Below are 23803 nucleotides of genomic sequence, written 5' to 3' on the forward strand. Positions count from 1 at the left end.
AATAAATTTCATTTTTGGATGGTATATCAATTAAGATTAGATGACAGAAAATCTACAATAACAATTGCTTAAGTAAGACTGAAGTCTCTTTGTCTCTTCTGTAAACATAGTCAGTCTGGGCTTTTATGGAAGCTTTGTAATCTTCAGAGACCCAGGCTCCTTCTGTCTTGTCATTCTGCTTTCCTCAACATGGCTCTTGACTCATTGTCCAAAATGGGTGCTTCAGCGCCACCTGTCATGTCCACATTCCAGGCAGTAGGAAGGGATGAAGAAGGATGCAAACCCATCTTCTTTAAAGATAACCCTAGGAAATCAAATACACCGCTTCTACTTAAATACCACTGGCCAGCATTAAGGGAGAATGGGAAATGTCTTGATTTCAAGCATCTACAAGCCTAAGCTAAAAGTAAGGGGTTTGTATTACAGGAAAGAAGGAAGAATGGATCAGGAAATCACTAGCAGGACAGGACATAGATGGAAATGCTCACACTCAAATGCTATAAGCACACTGAGATATCTGGACCTAAATCTGTAGACTTGATGGAGGCCTAAGTTAAGGCATATTTATAAAGGACCATAAGAGAAATGCTATAGATACGGTTAACTTTGTGTGCACTCCGCAACTGAAACTTCTTTGTAGGCATCAAGTTTAGATGATTGAAATCAGCAACATTAATAATTCGAAGTAAAAGAAAGATATTTGCTTCGCACACCATTCTTTTTTCCTTTTGCTCCTTTAAACCCTCCATGTGGGATTTCCTGTTGAAATGAGACCAAAAGGGCAGCCAGCCACAGCCTCCAAGCCGAAAATACTAAAAAAGGAATCAGTTGCTTATTTATTCCTGTCAGTACCAAGAGCCAAGAGAATCAGCCCAGGGGCAGATGTGTGTTCAAAACAATGATTGGGTTAATATGGAGACAAATGCACACCCAAGTATGAATTCCTTTGGGCTGTTCCCAGTATCTTCATTAACTCATATACAAAAATCTTGAAAAGGTCCATGATTACCATGACAACGGTTTTCAGTGACTATGAAAGGCTGTGCTAAATGACCCAAGGGCAAACCTCTTTAAGAGATCTCAAATGGATTGAGTTTCTGATATGCTAAATTCTAACCTTATACTCAAAATCTCCCTGGTGATACAGCACATTTGAATCAATAAATGCATGAGGCCTTTTCTCTAATTAGAAACTCTGGCACAATCATTAAATAAGTGGGGGGGAGGGGGGGAGATACAATGGAGGTAATAGGATATTCCCAAACCATGGCAGTATCTGATTCTTTACCTCAGGAGTATTTCCAACTGACTGTCTATAGCTTGAGGCCAAAGCAGTTTTTCTTTTTTTTCTTTTCAAGGTTGCCAGTCTGCCACTAAGGTCCAGGTGACTGATGGCAAGGAGGCATGCCATTCATTCATTTTATAAGTATTTATTGGGTGCCCACCAAGTATCAGGTACCATATATGATACAACAGTGATTATGACTCTGTCTTTGCCCTCGCAGAGATCAAAATCTAGAACGAAAGACAAGTCACCAGGCAGCAAAAGTTACTCCAAGAATGTGGAGGAGAAGCTGTATATCTGGGAGGGCTTCCTGGAGGAAGCAACCTATCTACACTGATATTTGAAGACCAAATAGGTATAGACTGGCAGAAGTGAGGAGAAAAGAGTGTTACAAGCAGAGAGAAAAACAGCATGCCCAAAACCTAAAGAGTGGAAAGAGCTAAAAAGCAGTCCAATATGACTGAAATATAGAGTAGAAAGTAAATGTATTGAGACTGAGATGGAGGGCTAAGCAGGTGTCATATCATGGAGAGCTTTGTTACCACCACGTCCAGGAATCGGACTTCTTGATGAGGGTAATGGGAATATCTCAGTACAGTTATTTTGATATAATTTGCATAAATCCAAAGGGGATTTTTGGGAGAACATGGGGTGGCTCTTGGGATGGCAGCTGGAACTCCCTGGAACTGTATCCCAGATGAAAAGCCCTCAAGAATCAGTACTTCTGCTTCTCTCCATTGCCTCACTGCTTCCTTCAACTCTGTGTTCCCTCTCTCCCCTCCCTCTATTTCCCCTCCCCAAACTCTGTGAACACTGTATTTTTCAATACCGAGTCCAAATTCCTGGGAGAGAGAACCAAATTGCATCATCTCAGGCTACAGGGTGGTTCTCAGAGAAGAGGAAGCTGGTTAGGGTTGCGCTAGGAAAATGAGAACATCCTGCCAACAACAACAACAACACAACCCTTTCTGCCAACAAATGAAGAGAACGGAGAAAGAACGCAATTTGTTAGAAAAAGCATACAGACTTATGTGCATGTGCAGGGACAGTGAAAGTATCTACCAAGTCTGAACACAAAGGTGTACAGTGAAGTGGAAGACAGAAGAATTACATCTTCTCTCATCTCCCTGAGAGATGAATGCACGCACCTTGTGGCTGTCCCCTGTCCACCTGGACCCCCCCCTGAGCCCCTCCTGGCAATAAGTATACACGGATCCATGGATCAGAAGGTTGAAGACTTTGCATCATAACATCAAAAGGTGGGCCCTTTTTCTGGCCCAAATTTCAAGGAGACACCCTACCCTACAAGGAAAAAGTAGGGAGGCAGTGGCCTCTGTCCCCCTCCTCCAAGGAACACTTCATCATTTTACTCTTACAGCTGACATCTCAAAGTATACCTTACAGGGAGCTACTAAAGAGTTTTAAGCAGAAAGGGGAAATCATAAAAGTAAGGCTTTCAACAAATCACTTTGGCCTCAGTGTGAGAACAGACCGGGCCAGGAACCTTCAGTTCCTGGACCAGCAGCACCAACCCTGCCCAGCCCAGACTGGGAATCAGGCACGCGTGGGCCGGGGCCCAGCCATCCGTGTTTTAGCAAGTCCTCCAGTCATTCCAGTGCCTGCTGGAATCTGAGAACCTGTGGAACAAAGAGCTATCCCAGATGAGGGTTGCTTCCAGATCCGAATGCAGAATCACAGGTACTCTTCATTGCCCTCTGAGCTCTCTTCTAGCCAGCCCTCTGCTAGCGCCTGTTCATTCAAGACTAATGGTTCTCACCACCCAGAGGACTGAAGGTAAAATAGCAAGAAAGTAATCCAAGAGTTGGTCAGTGGACACTGCCCCCTACTATGCGTGCAGTGCTGCTCTTGACTCTTGAGGATCTAGTACCCAAGACCCAGTGCCATGAGTTGGCAGAGCCAGATTGGAAATGCATGTCTGTCTGAGGTGCCACCCCAGATGCTTTCCCTGTGCCTCCTCCCAAGCTACCAGGACCAAGGAATGAAATACCTGTTGCCTGGAGCCAGAGGAGGGTGTGGGATGAACACAGGCTGACTGAATAGGAAATAAAGTAGAAGAGATGTGAAGATAACAGGAAAAGGAGGAACTAGCATGGATATCTTCCTTTGGTCTGGCTGGAAGCCACACGCTATATGAGTGCATCTCTTCGGCATACAGGTAGGATTACTCTGCTTTAGGTAATTGTCACATTCTCTCCTCCACACTTCTTTTCATTTCTATTTCTTCTCATCTCCTTTCCTTTTTTCCATCTCTTTGGTCTACCCATGGCTCTCCAGAGGCCCTCGTGGTCATCACTTAGCTTCACTGGGGGCCCTTTGGACCAATAAGGTGGTACATGTAGAAAATAATCTGGCATGGGGGTTTTACAAAAGGGAAAGCAAAGAAAAGAAGAAAAAGAAGAAAGAAAGAAAGAAAGAAAGAAAGAAAGAAAGAAAGAAAGAAAGAAAGAAAGAAAGAAAAGAAAGAAAGAATTTCTCACAAACCTACTCTTCCCACTTATACAAGATCATTCATTTCAAGCTAATATTTTGCTTTCACTTACACAGTTGTATTGGGCACAATGTTATTCCATCATAGTTGGCTTATCATATTGCCTCATTTTCCACATCAAATCAAGTCTGACTCCAAACTGCCAACTCCTAGGGGCTGAGAAATTAAAATTCCATCACTACAGGGGCTTCCTCCTGCCCTGTACCAGCCCCTGGAAGGCCTGTGCAATCTACAACACTCAGAGAGGTCCTCTGCACTGCTCAGCATCCAAGCCCATGATACCTGTAGAAGTTGGGCCCTCCATTGTTTCCTGAATGGTGGCAGCTTCAGGGGGAAGACGGGGAAGTCCCACACCTAAGGCTTCAACCTGAGAGGGCACCACACCAGGTATTGCTCCAAGATGATGCTCCTCCAAGGCAGCTGTCAGGGAACAGGGACATTTTCCCTACTGGGACCTACCAGCCCACTCCCACCTTCCCAGTGTTGGAAGATCATTTTCTCTGCATTGCTCTTTGGGCTGACCAAGCCCAGGGCCCTCAAACAAGGGGAATTTGGAGAGACTAATTATTAATGCCTGAGGGAGAGTTTTCTTTGGGTAACTCTGCCTCCTCTCTTGCAATCTTGACTTTGGGAGGTGGGAAAAGACAATTGCCAATTTCTTCTAAGAAGAAATACCTTCTTAGAATAGTATGAGGGGGGAAAATACAATGAAAATAAACATAAGTTAATGTCTCAGTAAATTAACCTGCTGTGTGACCCATGGTAAAGGTCACCATACTATATGAAATGAGAGTTTTACCAAGTTTATTTTTAGAGGTGATTTTTCAAGGTTTTCATTGCTCTGTTATGTTTCGAAGCCATGGAGCTGACCTTACTTAGAGGAACCTCAGTGGTAGATTTAGCCAGCACAAACCTACTCAAGCAGCTTCTAAGAAATGACCAAAATGTGGCTGCATTTTTTTTCTTGATTGTGGAAGGCTACAAATAATGATTGAAGGGTTTAGGTGTGTTCTAACACTCTTATCCTAAAGCAATCACAATACCTTATGAATTTTAAGGTTTAACTTCATTTATGTGTAGATTATACATTAAAAAGGGTCTACTCTTCAACTCATGAATATTTCAGCCCACAGTGTAAGAAACACATCATAAGTTTCCCCTTAAATTATGTCCACCAACTCTAAAACAATCCCTGCCTGTCAGTGTCTGTAGAGAAAGAAAAGCTTTCAAGTTATCAAATCTCAGTAGCTTTTCTACATGTAAGAAAGCCTGAGAAGAGCCTCAGAAGCAATGGCTTCAGAATTAAGTGGGTTTAGCTGAGTTGCCATCACACAGGCGAGAGCCATGATGATCAACTCCTTGGAACATGTTACCAGCTTTCCATCCTGCAGTTTCTCTGACTTTATTGAGCACTTGATCTTATATCAGATAAAATAAAATTATGCAAAGGTGAGACTTTCTGGACCCAATTCCCATTGCCAAAACACACACTAAACTGGTTTAGATGGCTCCTGTGTACACTGCACTTCCTCTGCTCTGTACTTGTCACATATCTTATAGAGCTTTTTCTGTCTATCTTGACAGCTAGACCAAAAGCAACATGAAGACATGATTAGTGTTCCCTGAGGGTTTGCTGAATGGATGGACAAATGAACAGCAAAAACCCACTATAAAAAAAGCAAAATGTGGTAAATTATTACATAAGAATAACAAGGGATATATAAATAGGATTCCTGCTGATCTCATAAAGGAGGCTTTGAGGTAGGACATGAATGATAAGTAGAATTTTACAGGCAGAGGTAGGTGGGAGGGCTTTCCAGGTAGACTAAGCAGAAACATCCTGGGGAAAAAGTGGAAGATGAGGTCAGGAAACAGTGAGTGATGTAGTTGGTTTAAGTGTGGGAGGTCATGGGAGATGCAGCAGGGAGGTAGAGTAGGACTAGGCAAGGCCTGTCAGAGAAGCTTTGTTCTTGGCCATTCATTACTGAGGGGACCCTCAGAGTCTTCTGAGCCATCTATATGATGAAGCCAACAGTCAGCAAAATAAGCAATAGTAAGATATTCTCCACAGGCAGTGAAGCTACATTCTGAAATATTTCCACTACGTCTGAATCTGTTGAAGTAGGCTTAGCTTGTGGTGAAATGTACAACATTTAATTCACAGAGTTCTCTCCAATAAGTTAACCTTAATACCTTGTGAGGCATGGAAAGATCTTTGCAATCAACCCTGAAAGGTTGATGATTCCCAGCGGTACTGCCTTGGGCATGAAGAGGTAATTGTTCTGGGACTTAGTTATTTAGTGCATTGGACACTGATGAAGAGATACACAGCTCTAGGTGGTTTTCAGATTTGGGTATAACATGCACACAGCTTCTTGAGTAGGTTCACATGTTGTTAGCTGTAGCAACTTGTAAGGAATCCCTGGTGTGTGCTTGCTTCCTCAGATACCAGTGCCTTCTCCACACAAATTGGAGTGTGTGTGTGCCCTTTCTCAGACCATGAAAAAGGAAGAGGATTAACTTTCTAGCCCTCCTTCTGATGTGGGAGTGAGAAGAGAAGTGCACTCTCTGTTTTGCAGATTTTTAGTTGAATAAACTCTATCATGGCAATTCTCAAGAATAACAGGAAAACAATGGGATAAATGCACAGATGCATACACACATGTGCGTGCACACAAATACATAACCTATACACAAGAAATATTCACCTGGTGATGGTTATCAGTGATCTTTACATTCAGAAAAGCCCTGTAGGATCAGAGTATAGGGGACACCTGGGTGGCTCAGTCAGTTAAGCAGTGAAGCCTCTGCCTTCTGCTCAGGTCATGATCCCAGGGTCCTGGGACAGAGCCCAGCTCTGCGCTGCCTGCTAAGCAAGGAGTCTGCTTCTCCCTCTCCCTCTGCCTGCCACTCCCCCCAGCTTGTGCTCTCTCTTTCTCTCTGTCAAATAAATAAAATCTTTAAAAAAAAGATTAGAGTATGGAACAGCAATTTAACTCTTTCTCTTCAGTTGGAAGAAGCACCCAGGTAGAGGTGACAAAGTCTTGGCTTTAGAGCCAGAGGGCCTGAGTTCAGGTGCTCCCTCTGCCACTTACTTGGTATCTGAGCTTGAACAACTTACTTTTCTGAAATACAGCAACAATATACCTTTCAAGGTTTTGGAAGGGGCAAGTGAAAAAAATGTGTACTAGAGTCCTTTGTAAACTAAAAATAGGTTATTTTTAGAGATACAAACTTTTGCAGTTGCCCAAAAGCTCTGTTGCCCAGATAGATTAACCTCTGTTATCCAATCATGCCTTCATCATTGTCTCTCCATAGCATATGGATAAAGGTATTTTCTCAAACCTGATTAGAAGGACCAACCTTCACAGATTTTTTGAAGTGCTTAAAGCTTGAGTTTGGAGTTACCTGTTGTGGGATACGCTTCTTACTGGGCCTGTCCTTATAAACAATTTCCATCATATGTCTTATTTTTCCCTCAACTGTTGCTTGATGTGTCTCAGGTAGATTCCCCACTGAGCATAGAGATTGATGTGGGGCTTGATCTCAGGAACCTGAGATCATGACTTGAACCAAAACCAATAGTCAGATACTTAACTGATTGAGTCACCCAGGTACCCCTCAGCAGACATTCTTGATCAGCAGTAAACAAAACAGACAAAAATCCCTACCTTTGGAGAGTATATATTCTAGTACATGAATGAAGATACAACTGAAACTGGGACCTTGAAAAGTAGTAGCATTTAAACAGATAAAAGGAAAAGGGTTCTAGGTAGAAATGATATGAGGCAAGTTTGCAAGCTAATATGCATTTGAAAAGTACCAGGAACAATATTGGCAATCCCAGAAGTTCCATGGAGGAGACTATAGAAAAGTCTTAAGAATTTTAGAATTTTTCCACCATCAGCAAAAAAGGTACTGATGGTTTTTACCCAAAGATTCAAGTGGTTGAGGACTGTTTTTTAAAAATGGGAAAGAATGCTTTGCAAAAGAATTCAGTGTAAAGGAAAGATTACCATGATCTGATCACTGGGTCTCAGGATCAGGGATTAGGAAACATTCATCTTCAAATTTTATTTAATGGTCATTTCTATTTCATTAAATTAACATTTTTGTATAATTCTCCCAAAAGAAGATTTTGCTCTAGTTAGATATCATAGTCTAACAAAATCAAATTTCATATCAAAGCTACTTATGTGTAAGTGCTTTTATGTTATAACAGTTCCTCCTCATAAACAGCCAGGAGGCAAGCTTACAATGGCTTTCTCTTAACTGATTAGGATATCTGTTTTCCAAAAGCAATGTAGCTTGCCTGGAATCAGCAAAAAGATGAATGGAAAACAGCAAGTAGTAGAGTATTCCCTTTGATTTGGCCTGCAATGTCATAGGCTTATTGTATGTGACATCCCCCTGTCTGATAACCCATCACCCGATCCGTTATTAGATCAGGTGGGGGACCCAAACCAGGGCAGAAGCATGTGCAGTCCTGCCTCTAAGATTTCAGTGTTACATAAAATAGTGGCTCAGACAGTACCCGTTTTGCCCAGGAACCTCCGAGATCCACACTGCAAACACAGGACCTCAGTGAGCAGCATCTGTAGGTCATCCTTTAGTTCTAAACATCCAGGTTGCAAGTGGTTTTCTTTTGCCTGTGGCTGGTGCCAAGGACCCCTGCAAAGAAATCCTTGGCAGATTGCTGGATGCTCTAATGTTGAGTTTGGTCACGAAAGTGATAGTAACCATGAGAAGGCAAGGCATCCTCTGAGGGAGAAGAAGAGCACATGGCCAAGGAACAGGTCTCTGTGCAAAGATTCCACCCAAGCAGTTCTAGGCAACCCCAGGATCTCTGTGACTTTAGCCCAGGGCTCCCTCACTATCACGGTAACTATTCACTCAGGAAGGAATGGAAGAGGCTCTTGCTCTTGCCTTACTTTCTGCAGAGGTTCCTGGTGGGAAACCTTTTGACGACTTCTAAGTGCTCCTCAACAGTGGTCAACAGTGGGAAGGTAGTGCCCTCCCATCCCCAAACTCTGGGCATTGGCCAAATGTTGGCCAATGTCCTGCTCCCTTCAGACCTGAGGACAATACCTCTTGAGCTGCCTTAATTTTGACTTGTCCCCTGAAGGAAGTCTTATGTCTGCACATCTGAGGTAACACCCAGAGAAGGATAAAGGGAGATATGAAAATGAATCCAAACAACAAAAGAGAAAGAGAAAGAAAACCTAAGCTGTAAGATCGAGTAGTTCAAAAGTGCTCCAAGGAAATGCAAAGAGAAATCACTTAGTTTGGGCCTTAAGCGGATGGAGGAAAGATTCTCAGAGGTTACAAGAAAACAGACTACTTGACAAACAACCGGGAGAATTCTGGAAAGAACTGAACCGTGGTTTCCATACTCAAAGAAGAGTGGCCAAAAAGACGCAAATGGCCACTTCTTCCCAAGGCTGGATTCCGATATTACACTTTCCAGTGATTTTGGCAATTACTGTTAATTAGCTCACTCTCTCCAGCTTAATTTTCTGTGCAAATGTAACTAACATTTGACCTTTAGCCACACTTTGCCATTGCACCCTGTTTTTCCAAAGCACATGAGGCTATGTGCTTGATTCCATTTTTCCCTGCTATGGGTTGAGTTAATTCACTGATTTTACTAATCGAACTGGGTGCAGTTAAAACAGATCTTATTTTATGTACTTCCTTTGTAAAAACTGAGACAAAACAAACAAACAAACCCCCTTAGGAGAAAGGGGAACTTGAGTAGCAGGAAGCAAAATATTCCCGTGATGTTTCTCCCCTTTTCTTTTTAAACCAACCCATTCACAGAAAACCCTTTGCGTGTACTGTGAACACCCTGAGTCTTTCAATAGCTTTGATCCTTAGGTCACACACATGCAATTAAGCTTCTAGATAGGCCCCCATATATTCCACTCCGGGAGATTGGGGTTGGCCTGCCAGGAGAGCCAAAACCTCCAGGAGCCAATGTCACATCCAAATTACATCCCGGTTAATGGAGCTGGTCACCTCCTAGGTCAAATACCTAAGAACCAAGAAGACATGCTCCATTTTGTGTCCATGTGAAGGAGCAGATGCACTTGGGAGCAGAGAAGTGGTGTGCAGAAGGGAGGAGAGCTGAACACATCCGATTACACTCAGGGATCAATTAACTCATTTAAGGAGAGACTATCCTGGCATCCCCAGCCCCCAGATTGCCTTAAAAAAGTGTGTGTGTGTGTGTGTTGTGTGTGTGTGTTCTAAGGCTCAGAATAGTAAATGCAGCCTTGAGTATCAGGATTTAAAAGAATGAAAGATAAAAGGAAAACAGCTTTGGAGAGGAGGCAACCCGTGGTGGGCAGGAGAAAACCGCAGGCTGTTCTGAGCGCAGCTCTCTGCTTCTTAACCTAGACCACAAATTGTCTGAGCCTGTGATCAGCCTGCCCACCCCCACCCCCACCCCCACCCCCGCCCCCCAGGGGAAGGGCTTCCACCCCTGCCCAGCCCTGCCCAGCCAAGGTCGGCTGGGAGGAGTGTTTAGGAAAAAGAGCAGGAGTTCTAACTTCACTTCTCTCTGCCCTGAGTGAAAACCCAACTCTGCTCTGTTCAAGTACACAAGGGTTAAAAGGGAAAAAAAAAATGAGTGTGTGTGTTTTGGATGCAGCTGGAAGCCATTAACAACTCTGAGACCATCTCCTAACCCAGTCAGAGGGTGGGTGGGCTGGCAGAGAGCCTGGATCCCTGTGTGCAATCACGGACGCTTAGCCCTGGGCGGGGCTTGATTCCTACCTCCCGCCCAATGCAGAAATCCCCTCTCCAACTGCTCAGTCCCTGCTTGCGCACTTCCCCGCTCACGCACTGCTTCATGAGGCAGCCTGTTCCTTTGGGGACAACTTCAGTCACTAGAAAGTTCTTTGCAAAATTTGCCTCCGTAAGAAAGTCTCCCCTTTAGTTCTAGCTTGGCCCCCTGGTGTCATTGGCACATAGCAGTCCTACTTGTCAAGGCAGTGACCACTTGACTCCTCCAAATACCTCCTTGTGGCCACACAACCTGGTGGGCTGGCCAGTCCTCACATCTGATGGGTTCTGGACTCCTCCTGAGCTTGCTCAGTCTCTGAACTAGGCTCCCATTTCAGAGTCCCCTGTGAAGAACAGGGCCTGAACGGAATATATTCCCAGCTACAGGGGCACCAGTACAGCATCATCTAGGAGGCCTTTACTTTCAGGAGTTTTGAGGGCAAGTTTTTCAGGAACGATGCAGCTATGCCCCCTTTTGGGTCCTGCCACTAGAGAATCCATGCCACCTCATTCCTAGGCAGGTTTTCAGCTCTAGAAGACTTGCCTGATGGATGGTTCTAGACTGGCAATGGCTGTAACAAAGCCAGAAAGGAGAGACGAAAGAATGAACTTCCCCTGGATGCTCCTTGGGAGAGTTCCTAGCTTTCCACCAAGTGTTGAGGCAAATGAGTAAAGATCACTCTCATCTTAACCCAGGATCTAGGACCTGTTATCTAGGACCATGATCAAAGATCTCTTTCATTATCTGTCTCCCCTGCCCAGAAACCTTCCATTTGTGCCCCACCTCCTGAATGGAACACAAGCACTGAAGCCTCCCTTGCCTGGCCTAGCCCTGCTAATCCTCGTTCTCCTACCCAGCTCTAGCATAGGGCCTCCGCACCAGCAGGCCAACCTCGTCCTGGCCACCTGGCCCTGGGCCCATGGTCCCTCATTTACTCTTCCTGAAATACTTTCCCTTTGTCCTGTAAGCCTGTCTAAGAGGTCTCTTCCTGGACTAGCCCCAGAGCATCTGAAAAACCAGTGTTCTCCAGCCATGGGCTTAAGGTGACATTTCTGACCCCTCGAGGCAGTCTTTTCCCAGACCTCTCCTCTTCAATTGTCTGGAGAAGCACAAGATTCCAACTCTGTTTTTGTTCTCAGCAGGTTAAATGCAATGGATGGTGACTGTTGTTCTTTTAGTCTGAGGAATGTCCTAATTATATCTTTGCTTTCATTATATGGAAAGGACTCAGGGTCAGCCCAGGCTCTGGCTTTTGGAGATTAAGTAAATGAGCAGTTATGACCTAACAGAGTCACCCCCATATAAAGCTGATACCACTAGGTGTAATTTTGACCTCATTTTGCTTTCCCAGATGTGCCTCAGATCAACTGTGATGTCAAAGCTGGAAAGATAATCAATCCTGAGTTCGTTGTAAAATGTCCAGCAGGATGCCAAGACCCCAAATACCATGTTTATGGCACAGACATCTATGCGTCCTACTCCAGTGTGTGTGGTGCTGCGATTCACAGGTGAGTAACTCCAAGCAGTCAGGCTGTGGGCAGAGAGTTCCCAGTGCAGGGTTGCCTGATTTAGCAAGCAAAACGGTACAAATGTAACTGAGTATCCTGTACCACCTATGGCTTATGGCAACCGTATCCCAAGGGATTACGCAGAAGCCATGCGTGGTCCTGGATCTCCTTTCACAGCGCTCTGTGGAAAGCAACGACTTCCCTTTACACCAAGGAGGAGAATTCTTACTCTCTCATGTTCATGACAAGGAAACCAAAGTTCTCGGTGACATAAAGCACATTTTTTCTACCTGTGTGTGCTGAGTAAGGAAATAATAGGGATGTGACTAAGGATGGCCTGGAAGTCAGGAGAAGAAATGTCACAGCTGCGGTGAATGGCCGGGAGACAAGTAGAACAGGAAACATGAGGAGGAGGGTGACAGGTGGTACTGCTTAGTCAGCTGTTGGTTTAGGATCCAGGGAGGAGGACAGGAAGCAGGACATGCTTCAAACTAAGTCGCTGCCTAAATGAGGAGAGCCAGAAGTGACCTTCACAGAATTCAAAGGCCTCTTCTGCTCAGGCTGGGAGTCTAAACACAGGGGAGGGCCTGTTTACTTTAAATCTTTGACAACAAGGCTCATGTGTCTGTGTCGTGCACCTCATTTATATCACCTTATGTAATCTTCGAGGTTCCCTGTGTAGTAGCTGCTACTTGTAGCCACATCCTAAAGAGGGAGAGGCTGACTAGCTTTTCTAACACTGCACTAGTAAAAAAAAAAAAAAAAAAAAAAAAAACTCAAGTGAGGTCTCGAACCTCAGTCCAGCACCCACACTCCTAACCACCACTTTGAGACGTGACTGCCAAATCAATGCTCAGCCACTGGATACTGGGAAAAGTTACTTCAGTCTTGGACTTCAGTATCTTTTTCCTTCTATTGTGTACCGGCCAGGTGATGGATCTGCTATAGCCCTGCCAGAGAGAGGGGGAAAGACAGAAAATTTACTCCTTCTGGAGGTCTCGTCAATAGCTTCTCAGAAATTTGGGGGGGCAGCAAGAATGAAGTCTACATGTAAAATAAAATTTAAGAATTACTAGCAGCAAAAAACAAAAAACAACAACAAAAAAAGAATTACTAGCAGCGTCTGTGGGTCATCCTCATCTTACCACTGCCGCAGGGGGATGATGAGCTGACTGATTCTTGAGTGAGAGCAGAACTCTGAAGGCTCCATTACAGAGAAGTAGGGAACCGTTCAAGAGAAACTATACCAAACACTGTTTCTTTTTTTTAAAGATTTTATTTATTGATTCATGAGACAGACAGAGAGAGAGAGAGAGAGGCAGAGACACAGGCAGAGGGAGAAGGAGGCTCCCTGAGGGGAGCCCGATGCAGGACTCAATCCCAGGACCCCGGGATCATGACCTGAGCCAAAGGATCAACCACTGAGCCACCCAGGTGCCCCTCAAACACTGTTTCTTAACTCCAGACTATGGAAAAAATATCTTGCTTTCAGTCTGAAAGAAATTTCAGGCAAAAAAGGAGAGGTACACAAGTCTACACACACACGCACACACACATGTGTGTGAGTACACATGAGCATGCTTACACAAATGCATGCTCACACGCATCCTTATACACACATGGGCTTGCCCAAACAGCTCCCGCACCAGGAACACTCTCTAATCCATGTCTATGCAGACACTGATGTCTGCTGGCAGGCCTGGGCCTGTCTTAAGGCCGCCTCTGTTTTTCCAGCAGGGATCCAGAATGGTTGGCACTTGCTTCCTCTGGCCCTTGCCGGCTCTGTCTCACCTTTTGATGTCTCCCACGCAGGACAGAGTCGCATGAGTTAATTCAACCTCACAGAGATGTCATCATAATCACAGTAATCCCTTGCACTACAATTTTCTCTCCTTCTAGCATCATCTCAGCCCCACGAGGCTGCTGTTAACATCCCCATTTGTTAGAAGAGGAGCTGAGAAATAGGGAAGTTAATTAAATTGCTAGTAAGTTGCACATTTGGGATTAGAGCTCATGTCCCCTGACTTCCAGTCAAGAGCTGGAGTGACACATTTATGTAAGGATGGAGTGGGGGGGGGGTGGTCCCAGCACAGCTTAATACACAAAGTGAGGACAGGAGCTGGATGTAGACATTGGACCAGTAAGAGCTGGGAATGGCTTTATGATGGATGGACACACCCCTGGGGACAGAGTAAGAAGGGCCGTTGAAAAGGACCAGAACCCAACAATCCCAGTGTTTGGGTTGGAGTGTAGGAATCTGTGGAGAGAATATGGAGGAGGGGAGGTGGCTGGAGGAGGAGAACTTGAATGTTTCAAAAAACAAGGTTTGCTGCTTGAGCAACCAAGTGCCCTAGTAGCTTCCTGGACCAGGGTCTGCTTTGGTGGGAAACTCTATTTGGAAAGAAGCATCACTGTCCATGGGGAAGATGAATAGAGGTCTTAAGGCAGAACAGACAGGAATTTTGGATGCTCTCAGTTTTGTTCTTCACAAACAGAACAAGTCTCTTTTCAGAAGGCAGAATTTAAGGCAGAGAAGATGAGTAGAAAATGCACATGGGGCCTCCATTATTGGCCTCTCAGAGTGCCCCACGGTCAGGATGGGGAGACTGAATAGAGCGTACTTTGGTTTAGACATTCAGATTTAGTTTTAGGATTTAATATTCATATAATATATCATAATCAGATGTCTTATTATGAGTGATTCCCTTGATTCTTTCAAACCAAAGGAATGATGAACATATTGGAGGCATCGTGTTTTGGCTCCATCTTGTCCTGAATTAACCTCTGCATTTAGAGTGGGACTAATTGCTGGGGAGAGGGAAGGTTTCTCCCCAATGGGGCAACAAGGAGGCCTCCCCATGCAGAGCACTCTTCATGCTGATTTCTGACTAGATGCTCATCCCAAATGGCAACTGTCCCAAACCAAGCCTTTTCCTCCAAACCATGCAGTTGACCCTCAGCTTAGCCCAATGCCCTGGTCCCAGAGTGGGGAAGGTACGTCTGGAATCACACAGGGTATCTGAGGAATGTAAGGAAGTGGAACTGGTTTTGCTCTTTCAGAGAATATATACAATGTGCCTATCTCTGGTTGAATACAGAAAGGAGATCACATTTACATAAATTTTCCAAAGTATCATGGCTCCTGTCTGCTTCATAAGTGAAACCACCACCTCTTGCAGGATCTTTCTCTTCTCCAGTGTTTCCTACAATGGTCGAGTCTCTGGTACATTCCATCTTCATGGACTGCTGTTAGCCATTCCCATTCCCATGGACCACTGACCTCCCCGGCATCTACCCTCCTCTAGAATATCTGAGAAGATCCACATCCTCCACTCAAGTCCACCCTCAAGATGAGGCATCCCTCTTGTCTGCGACAGGGCAATCTCATGAGCACACCAGAGTTCTGCACTGTACCTTCCCCAAAGTCTGGGTTTTCGGTTTTACAACACCTTCACAAGGGGCATCAGCAGCCCTGTCCAGCTTGAGGGTCCTTCCCATTTCCTTGAACAGCCAGTGGGAAGCTCAACACAGGGCCTCCCTTCCCTCAGTCCACGTGGTAGCAAATGTGCTTCTGATCTTACAGGAACAAGTGCACACACACACATTTCCTCAATACAACTGACTTTAAAACCAAGGGCAGAATAATTTCTCAGGAGGGAAAGAAAAAAGATGCTACTTCTATCTTCCCCCATTAATTCTAAGTAAAGGGAGCATGGATAATTTTTTTAAAATAATTAGAATTTTCAGCCTACATGAGTGCCGTGCTTATAAATGTTGAACTACCAGCTCCCGGAAAGCAAGGGAAGTGCTCATTTACCAACTTCAGTGGTATAAATACTCCCACCATGGCTGATTTCAAGCTACAGTGTGAAATGAACCAACTCTCACAATCCTGAAATGTCAACAATTGGTTCTCATAAACCAGTGTGGGCAGCATCCATGCACCACTGACAGGCCTTCCAATGCAGAAGCATAATATACTGTCTTTTCCATAAGAGCATTTCTAATCCAGTTGGGAGACAAAATCAACTCAAGCAAACTTTAGGAAATAGCACAAGACTAAGTAAAATCAGAGTCTTGGTTGAGAGACAAGATTCTAAAGCCTCATTGGGAAGGGATGTAACGGTCTTTTCAGAATCTCTGTGGAGAAGAAAGTGTTGGGTGCTGATGGGCCCAGGCCTCATCAAGCAGAAGTGGGAGTTGGTTTTCTAGAGTGAAAGAGCAGTGTGAACAGACACATGAGTGGAACCAGGTACTCTGTTGGGGAGCAGAGACCAGCCTGGCTGCAGCTGGGAGACATGAGGTGACTGCTTCTGAGCTCCCAAAAGAAGAGAAGGCAGGGTTGAAAAGATTTGGAAAGACGAGGAGTTGGCATCAGGAGGTGCTTATGCTTTTGGACTCTGAGAGGCAACTGTGACCAAATGGAATAAACCCAGGATTCCAAGGTCAGCTAGACCTTGGTTTGCATCCCTGCCTTGCAATTTTCTAGTTACAAAATCTGGGCTGAGTCACTCCACCGGTCCAAGCCCAATTCTGTGAAATGGGAGCAATTGCATTGCCTCCGCTCTGCAACTCACAGGTCTGCCAGCAGCACCCAGTGAGAAACCTTACATGGGCATGACTTGAAAGCAATTAAGTGTTCTACACGTCAAGTACTATTAGCACTTTCTTTCCTTCTGGGTCATTGAGCAGTTGAGCGTTGAAAATTCTTGACTCATGGGGGTGGGAGGGCAGGAAACGGCAACGCTCTCATTCCTGGAGGGAAGGGAGGGTGTTAATGAGAACAAACCTCAGCGCATTTTTAGCTCCCTCTGTGCCATAAATCACGGATACCCATGGGAGCCATTTTAGGTTTTGGGGCGAGGAAATGACAATGTGAAGTGATGCTCAGGAACCAGAAGGAAGGCCCTGCTTCATAGGACAAGGCAAACACATAGATAGGTCAGTCGCTGTCATCTCGGGATTTAAAACCTTCAAAATCCTAGAAATTAAAGAAACAATTGCTAGTCCTTGGGAAATCTTTTTTAATGAGTTCGGTTTCTCTACACACCTTCCTTCCCCGGCCCAGAATGGAAGGAGTAATTTGCTTGGTAAAATGTCATGGCCGCCTTTCGAAATAACCGGAGTCATTCTGCGAGGTCACGAAACCACACTAGAAATTGTCAGGAAAGAAGTTTTACTTAAAAAGAACTAGTGGGAATGAGGAAACCAAGGAAAAGAAATTTGAGGCGTGGTGACCAAGAGAAATTGCTGCCTGACAGAACCACCAGGTCCCTGAGATAAGAAAGAGGATGTCTGACCTGGAGGTCAGATGCTGGGCCATGTGATGGAGGAGCCATTCTTGGGGGGTACAAGTAGGGGGCTGCAAATTAAGGCAAACCTTTTCTTAATCTCAAAGCTTTCGTATCTTTATTTTTCTTTTTAAGATTTATTTATTTGGGCAGCCCGGATGTCTCAGCGGTTTAGCGCTGCCTTCAGTCCAGGGTATGATCCTGGAGACCAGGGATCGAGTCCCACATCAGGCTCCCTGCATGGAGCCTGCTTCTGTCTCTGCCTGTGTCTCTGCCTCTTTCTCTCTCTCCCTCTCAAATAAATAAATAAATAAATAAATAAATAAATAAATAAAATCTTAAAAATATTTTAAGAAATAAATGAAATGCAACAAAAATAAATAAGGCTTTTTAAAAAAGAGTGATTTATTTATTCAGGAGAGACACAGAGAGATAGAAGCAGAGACATGAGCAGAGGGAGAAGCAGGCTTCCCACAGGAAGCCCGATGCAGTGCTCAATCCCAGATCCCAGGTGCCAGGATCATGCCCTGAGCCAAAGGCAGACGCTCAACTGCTGAGCCACCCAGGCGTCCCCACCTTCGTATCTTAAAATAAAGATAGATGCTGGTTGGATAATCTGCTGATTGTGTCAAATGATGTTTTCCAGTTCTTCATATTTTTGTTTCTCCCCACAGTGGTGTGCTTGATAATTCAGGAGGGAAAATACTTGTTCGGAAAGTTGCTGGACAATCTGGCTATAAAGGGAGTTATTCCAATGGCATCCAGTCGCTGTCCCTGCCACGCTGGAGAGAGTCCTTCATCGTCTCAGGTATGCCCACGCTCTGGGAAGCGCTGCCATGCCTGGGCGCTTGGCTTAAGTGACCTCGCGGGATGAAATGTGCTCTACATTCTGTTGGTTTTAGTTTATGGCTCAGCTCATTTCATAAAAAATCTGAAGCATTAGCTCTTCTGATAATTAAGATCATGAAATAATAAATTATAATTACCGTGATAAATCACTACAAAGTCGGGAAATATTAAAAGGCTCCAATTGCTCATTTGAAACACACTGAAGCTATCTGTAATCCAAACTTTTAATGAAGTGAATTATATTTCATAACTTGGGTTTTTTTAACTACTCCTTTGGTTAGGCCAAATATGTCTCATATCTCGATCCTCATTCCTTAATATTTCTGATAAATGGATAGGGATATAGGCTCTTAGAGAACCAAGCTACAATTTTGAGATTTCTTTTTATTTCATTCATTGTATCGCTAGTCAGTTCCTGCTATCTAGCTCCTTAGGATTTTTGCAGATAATCATTTTTACTCTTTTTGTCCCTCTTCTGATGAAGTAATATCAGCGAGGTAATGACCACTGTGCTTTCACAGCAAAAAGGTGACTGAGTATCTCTGGATTATCATGACCTGCCCTTGCCCATTTTTGTGAAATTACCCAACCTAGCTTTTTATTTTGAAATGTTTTTAGTTGAAAGAAATATGGAAAGAATACTACAATGAATACCCATATTCCCTTCACCTAGGAACATTTGCTTTATCTATCTACTTATCATTTATTTTATTTTGTTCTAATCCATGTGAAAATAAGCTGAAGGCATTATGACACTTTATTCCTCAATACTTCAGGACACATCTGGTAAAAACAAGAACATTTTCTTAAATACCACGATACCAGTACCAAACCTAAAAAATTAACATTGATATAATATTATCTAACAAATAGTTATCCAATTATATACAGTTATCCTAAAATAGTCTTCATAGTAAATTCTTCCTCCTCCTCCTCTCTCCTTCCCTCCCCTCTTTGTTTCTTTGTTTCTTTCTTTTGGATCCATGATCTAATAAAAATCATCTGTTACATTTAGTTATCACATTTATTTACTCTCTTTTAATCTAGAACTAGCTACCACCACACTACCTTTTTTGGTCATGAATGACAATGGCGTTTTAGAAATCCTAGCCAGTTGTCTAGTCTATGTCTCCCAATCTGGACCACAAACATGTCCAATTATTTCCTCATGATTGGATCCAGGTTAAATATTTTGCCAAGTTTACTACGCAGGTAGTATCATAGTATATGCATTGTGCGTATCACATTGGCCATCTCAGAAGGCACAATAATGTCAGTTTGTAGAACTGTTGTTGATGTTAAACTTAACTGCTTGGATACTTTATAACATCTCTTCATGGTAAAGATTGTTGTAATTAATAAGTAATCTGTAGGGTAATACTTCCAAACAGCATGAATAGCTCATTCCCCAACAAATTCACCCAGTGGTTTTAATTTCTGTTGATGATCCTTGCAGTAGCAAGAATTGCACTAGAAATTGAAAAAGCACAATTGTTCTAATTCTCTCATTCCCATTTATTAGCAAGTATTCTTATATAAAGAAAAGAGGTATTTCCTCCTCTCCACACCTATTTTTCAAGTACCAATATGGACCCATGGATGTTTTCGAAAATATGTTATAATTAATTATCATCATTATTCTTTTTGGCACTCAAATTTTCCATGTTTGGCCAGCGGGAGCCCTTCACGCTTTTCTGACATGTCCTCATTGGTATTTGAGCACAACACAGTGTTCTATCGTTGTCTTATACTTGCCTTGCTCTCGGCCTTGAATCTCCCATTTTCTTCAAAAAGGCTTCACATGACTTTAAACTATATTCTAACAGAGCTTCCTGGCATCCCAACAAGATTAGCAGCCATGCGACTCTCCTGAGCAACTACCAATGGAAGACCAATGAAGTGAGGAAGAGAGAAATGTTTTGTAATATAGTAGGCCTTCCAGTCTAGGTATTTTTCTGGTACCTTTCTGTATCCCATACCCCAACTCCTACTATCCTCCCAATTAGCAGAGTGTTAGTAGAACTACAAACAGACCTTTTAGGGTTTTTCACAACTTGAGCGATACCTGTTTCCTCTTGCCTGCCGAATTCTGCACAACCAGGGTTCAAATTAAACTGGTTTCTCTGTCAGATAGTGGAAAGTCATCAAACACAGTACTGTGAGTATTTAGATTAGGGGCCATATGAAAATGCTAATACCTAGAATACAAATTTGTCAAGTATAGAGAGAAATATAATCTATACATAGGTGTTTACCAAATAGCTCCTGGCTAAATAAGAGTGTTTTCATCTTAAGTGTATAGCCTACAATTTAAGAATCCCAACAGGGATGCCTGGATGGCTCAGTGGTTGAGCGTCTGCCTTTGGCCCAGGGTGTGATCCTGGAGTCCCGGGATCGAGTCCTACATCAGGCTCCTGCATGGAGCCTGCTTCTACCACTGCCTGTGTCTCTGCCTGCCTCTCTCTGTGTCTCTAATGAATGAGTGAATAAATAAATAAATAAATAAATAAATAAATAAATAAATAAAATCTTGAAAAAAAAAAAAAGAATCCCAACAGAGGTTTAAAAAAAAATTAACTCCAAGACAGTAGAGATGTTTTGGGTTTTGGTTATTTTTTTTAAAGATTTATTTATGAGAGAGAGAGAGATAGAGAGAGAGAGAGAGAGAGAGAGAGAGAGAGAGAGGCTTCCTTGCAGGGAGCCTGACATGGGACTTGATCCCTGGACTCCAGGATCATGCCCTGGGCTGAGGGCAGGTGCTAAATCGCTGAGCCACCCAGGGATCCCTGATGTTTTGGGTTTTGTAAATGAAAATCAATCTGCTGAGATTATTCCCTATGGATTTCAACCTGCATCTCCCCTCATTTCACCTAGTGACATTTAACTCAAACACTTTTTGCCAATTATAACAAACATGTGTGCTTCTGCAATGGCTAGGAGTCTCTTTCGGATGGGTAAATTGAGAGAGCACAGTGCCCATAAAGGTATTGACCAGCCAACAGCCAAGGCAGGCTCCCCACTATATGGAGGCTCAAGGCTACCAAGTTTAGCTGGATTGGGTCAGAATCCTCCTCTGAAGGCCCAGGTGCCTCTATGACCTCTCTCTAGGTTTTTATTTCTAATCTTCACACATCACTGTGCTCCTTTTAGTTCATTTACTTCAACGGCCTGGGATGGGAGCAGGATATAGGATGTGCATTTTTGCTCTGCACAAACTTTTGACAGTCCAGGGATGGGAAAGGTCAGAGAGGAACCTCCTAATACTGCCCATTTGTTCTTTGATCCACATTTCAGAAAACTGAGCTCATGTTCCTTTTCCTTTCTGAATAGAAGCAGAAAGAACCATAGGATTTTTAGATGTGAGAAGAATAGTAAACAGAGGGAGACCATGTCTCTGCAGTGCTCTCTGTTGAAAGAGCGAGGCACACAGCCGTGGGGCCCTCTTCAAGGCCGAAATAACCTCAATCACTGTTATTTGGAGGAGGCCCAGACAAGGGTGGGGGACCTGGAAATGCCAAGCTCTGTTCCCAGGGGACTTTAATGAGATGAAATAACTCCATAAGCCCAAACATTTTGCCTCATTCCCACTTTGAGTGATATTTATAGGTAATACCAGCATAGAATCTTCACATCTCTCTGGTAACATCTAGTTCCAAGACATTTTAACTTTTTTTTTTCATTAAATCCCTACAACTTAATGTATGAAATTGGTCCATATCATTGTCCATATTTTCCGAATGAGAAAAATGAGAGTCTCAGGGATTGAGGCAATTACTTAATGGCAAATAGAAACAGAAACTGAGATGTTCTTATTCCCAGTTTCAGACCCGTTCTGAGCCCCTGTCATTCTTTCTACTTCATGACTCTGCAATCCCTTGTGTCAATAGGGCTTTTTGCAAAATCTTCCGCTAGACTTTTGCACCCCTCAGGCTCTCCATATAACACTCCTTACCATCTCCTCGCTGAGCCTATCCTACAAAACTACTAGGTTGCGAGTTAAAATGCTTTCATTATCAGATGTAAATATTAGATTACAGGTGAGATGCCTCTGAGCTGTAACAGAGATCTAGGCATTAAGATATTAATTCTCTGAAGAAATACTTAGTGAGCATCTCCTGTGTGCCAGACACTGCTCTAGGCCCAGATTCAACAGTTACCAAGTGAGACAGATTCCCTGCCTTCAAGAGGGCTTCTAGACTCCAGGTGACACTTTCCATCTCACTGTGGGGCAAAACCCCTATGGTGGAATGTCCGGCATTGTCTCCTGGCAGAGGAAGGCTTTGTAGGAAGCAGCCTTCTCGGGGAATTTCTAGTCCTATCAAGTTTGGTACCTTCTTAACCCAACACCAATCACCCGATAGTTTTTCTTTTTTATGCCTCCTTTGTTTCCCTGATACATATTAACATTCCTTCTCCTCCTCTGGCCTCTAAATTATCTTTCCCTAGGTGGGCAACAAATGCTTATTTTGAAACCTTTTAGGTTTTTCTAGTGTCATGGAATTCAGATGGCTCCCACAGGGTCTGGGAAAGGGAGAGAGAGAGCCATTCTGCACAGCCAATCTGTGACCAGAGCTCTGGAGCATCCAGAAGGAGAGAGCACGGGGAGTGTTCTTACATTCATCTACTGACCTAATTAAACATTCAACACCACATGTACGAAAACCTTAGCTTATGTGTCACATCTCCATGAGTGGAATAAGGGTTGCTAGTGTGAACCCTAAGTCATGGAGATTTTATTGCTTCCTTTCTAATATTAATAAAACACAGGCTAGACAGGAAAACAAAACATCACTTGACTTTCTTATCATAATCAACAATTCAGCTGGGGGGAGACCAACAGATTTATTGAACTCAAGAGAGAGACATAGGAAGGAGGGAATCCGCTTACTAGAACAGAGCCATCTAAAACTTCTAGCTCTAGAAATAAATCATTCTTTTTCTTTTTTGCAGAAGGTAAACCCCAAAAGGATGTAACCTACCCGTCGGCTCTTACATATTCATCCTCAAAAAGCCCCACTGCCAAAACAGGCAAGTGTTCATGAGAGTTTTCACCTACATCTTCTGAGTTTTCAAACGCTGAGTTTTAGGAGGTAGTGTAGAAATTGAATGGGGGATAAGGAGTGGGGATAACTGGGTGATGGGAGGTAAGGAGGCCACGTGATGTGATGCGCACTGGGTATTATACTGTATGTCGGCAAATTGAACTTAAATTTTAAAAATTGTCTGAACGACAACAACAAAAAGAAATTAACGTCCTAAGTGGTCAAGCTCCACTGACTCCAGCAATATTTTAGCAGATGCCAAGAACAGGGGCACAGACATCAAGGAGATAGATGGCTAGGCTAAAGAGTGATGCTTTCATTTTGGGGTTTTGTTTTTGCAATTCCAAGATTATCTCTATGTTTGTGTCATTTTCATTCAGAATGATTGTTGCCTTCAATTGTACTGTATTGTTGCTTTAGATGATGACAGGACATTCTGTCTAGAAATGTCCCCCTGACAGCTGAAAGCATACCTCTCTGCTAAGGTATGAAATGAAGGGCAGCAAAGGGGATGGGGTGGTGTATGTGTTCA

General features: G+C 43.5%; 1 protein-coding gene across 2 annotated transcripts in view; it reads left to right on the forward strand.

The window, feature by feature from the left end:
* VIT (vitrin) overlaps positions 1 to 23803 on the forward strand; it is a 102962-nt gene that overhangs the window by 31882 nt on the left and 47277 nt on the right. For both annotated transcript variants that reach the window (XM_055327690.1, XM_055327692.1), the window contains exons 4-6: positions 11933 to 12089; positions 18055 to 18188; positions 23180 to 23257. In XM_055327690.1, coding sequence (XP_055183665.1) covers positions 11933 to 12089; positions 18055 to 18188; positions 23180 to 23257 — 369 coding nt within the window. The remainder of the gene's footprint in view (positions 1 to 11932; positions 12090 to 18054; positions 18189 to 23179; positions 23258 to 23803) is intronic.

This window comes from Nyctereutes procyonoides, unplaced genomic scaffold (assembly GCF_905146905.1).
Source record: "Nyctereutes procyonoides isolate TBG_1078 unplaced genomic scaffold, NYPRO_anot_genome, whole genome shotgun sequence".
NCBI lineage: Eukaryota > Metazoa > Chordata > Mammalia > Carnivora > Canidae > Nyctereutes > Nyctereutes procyonoides.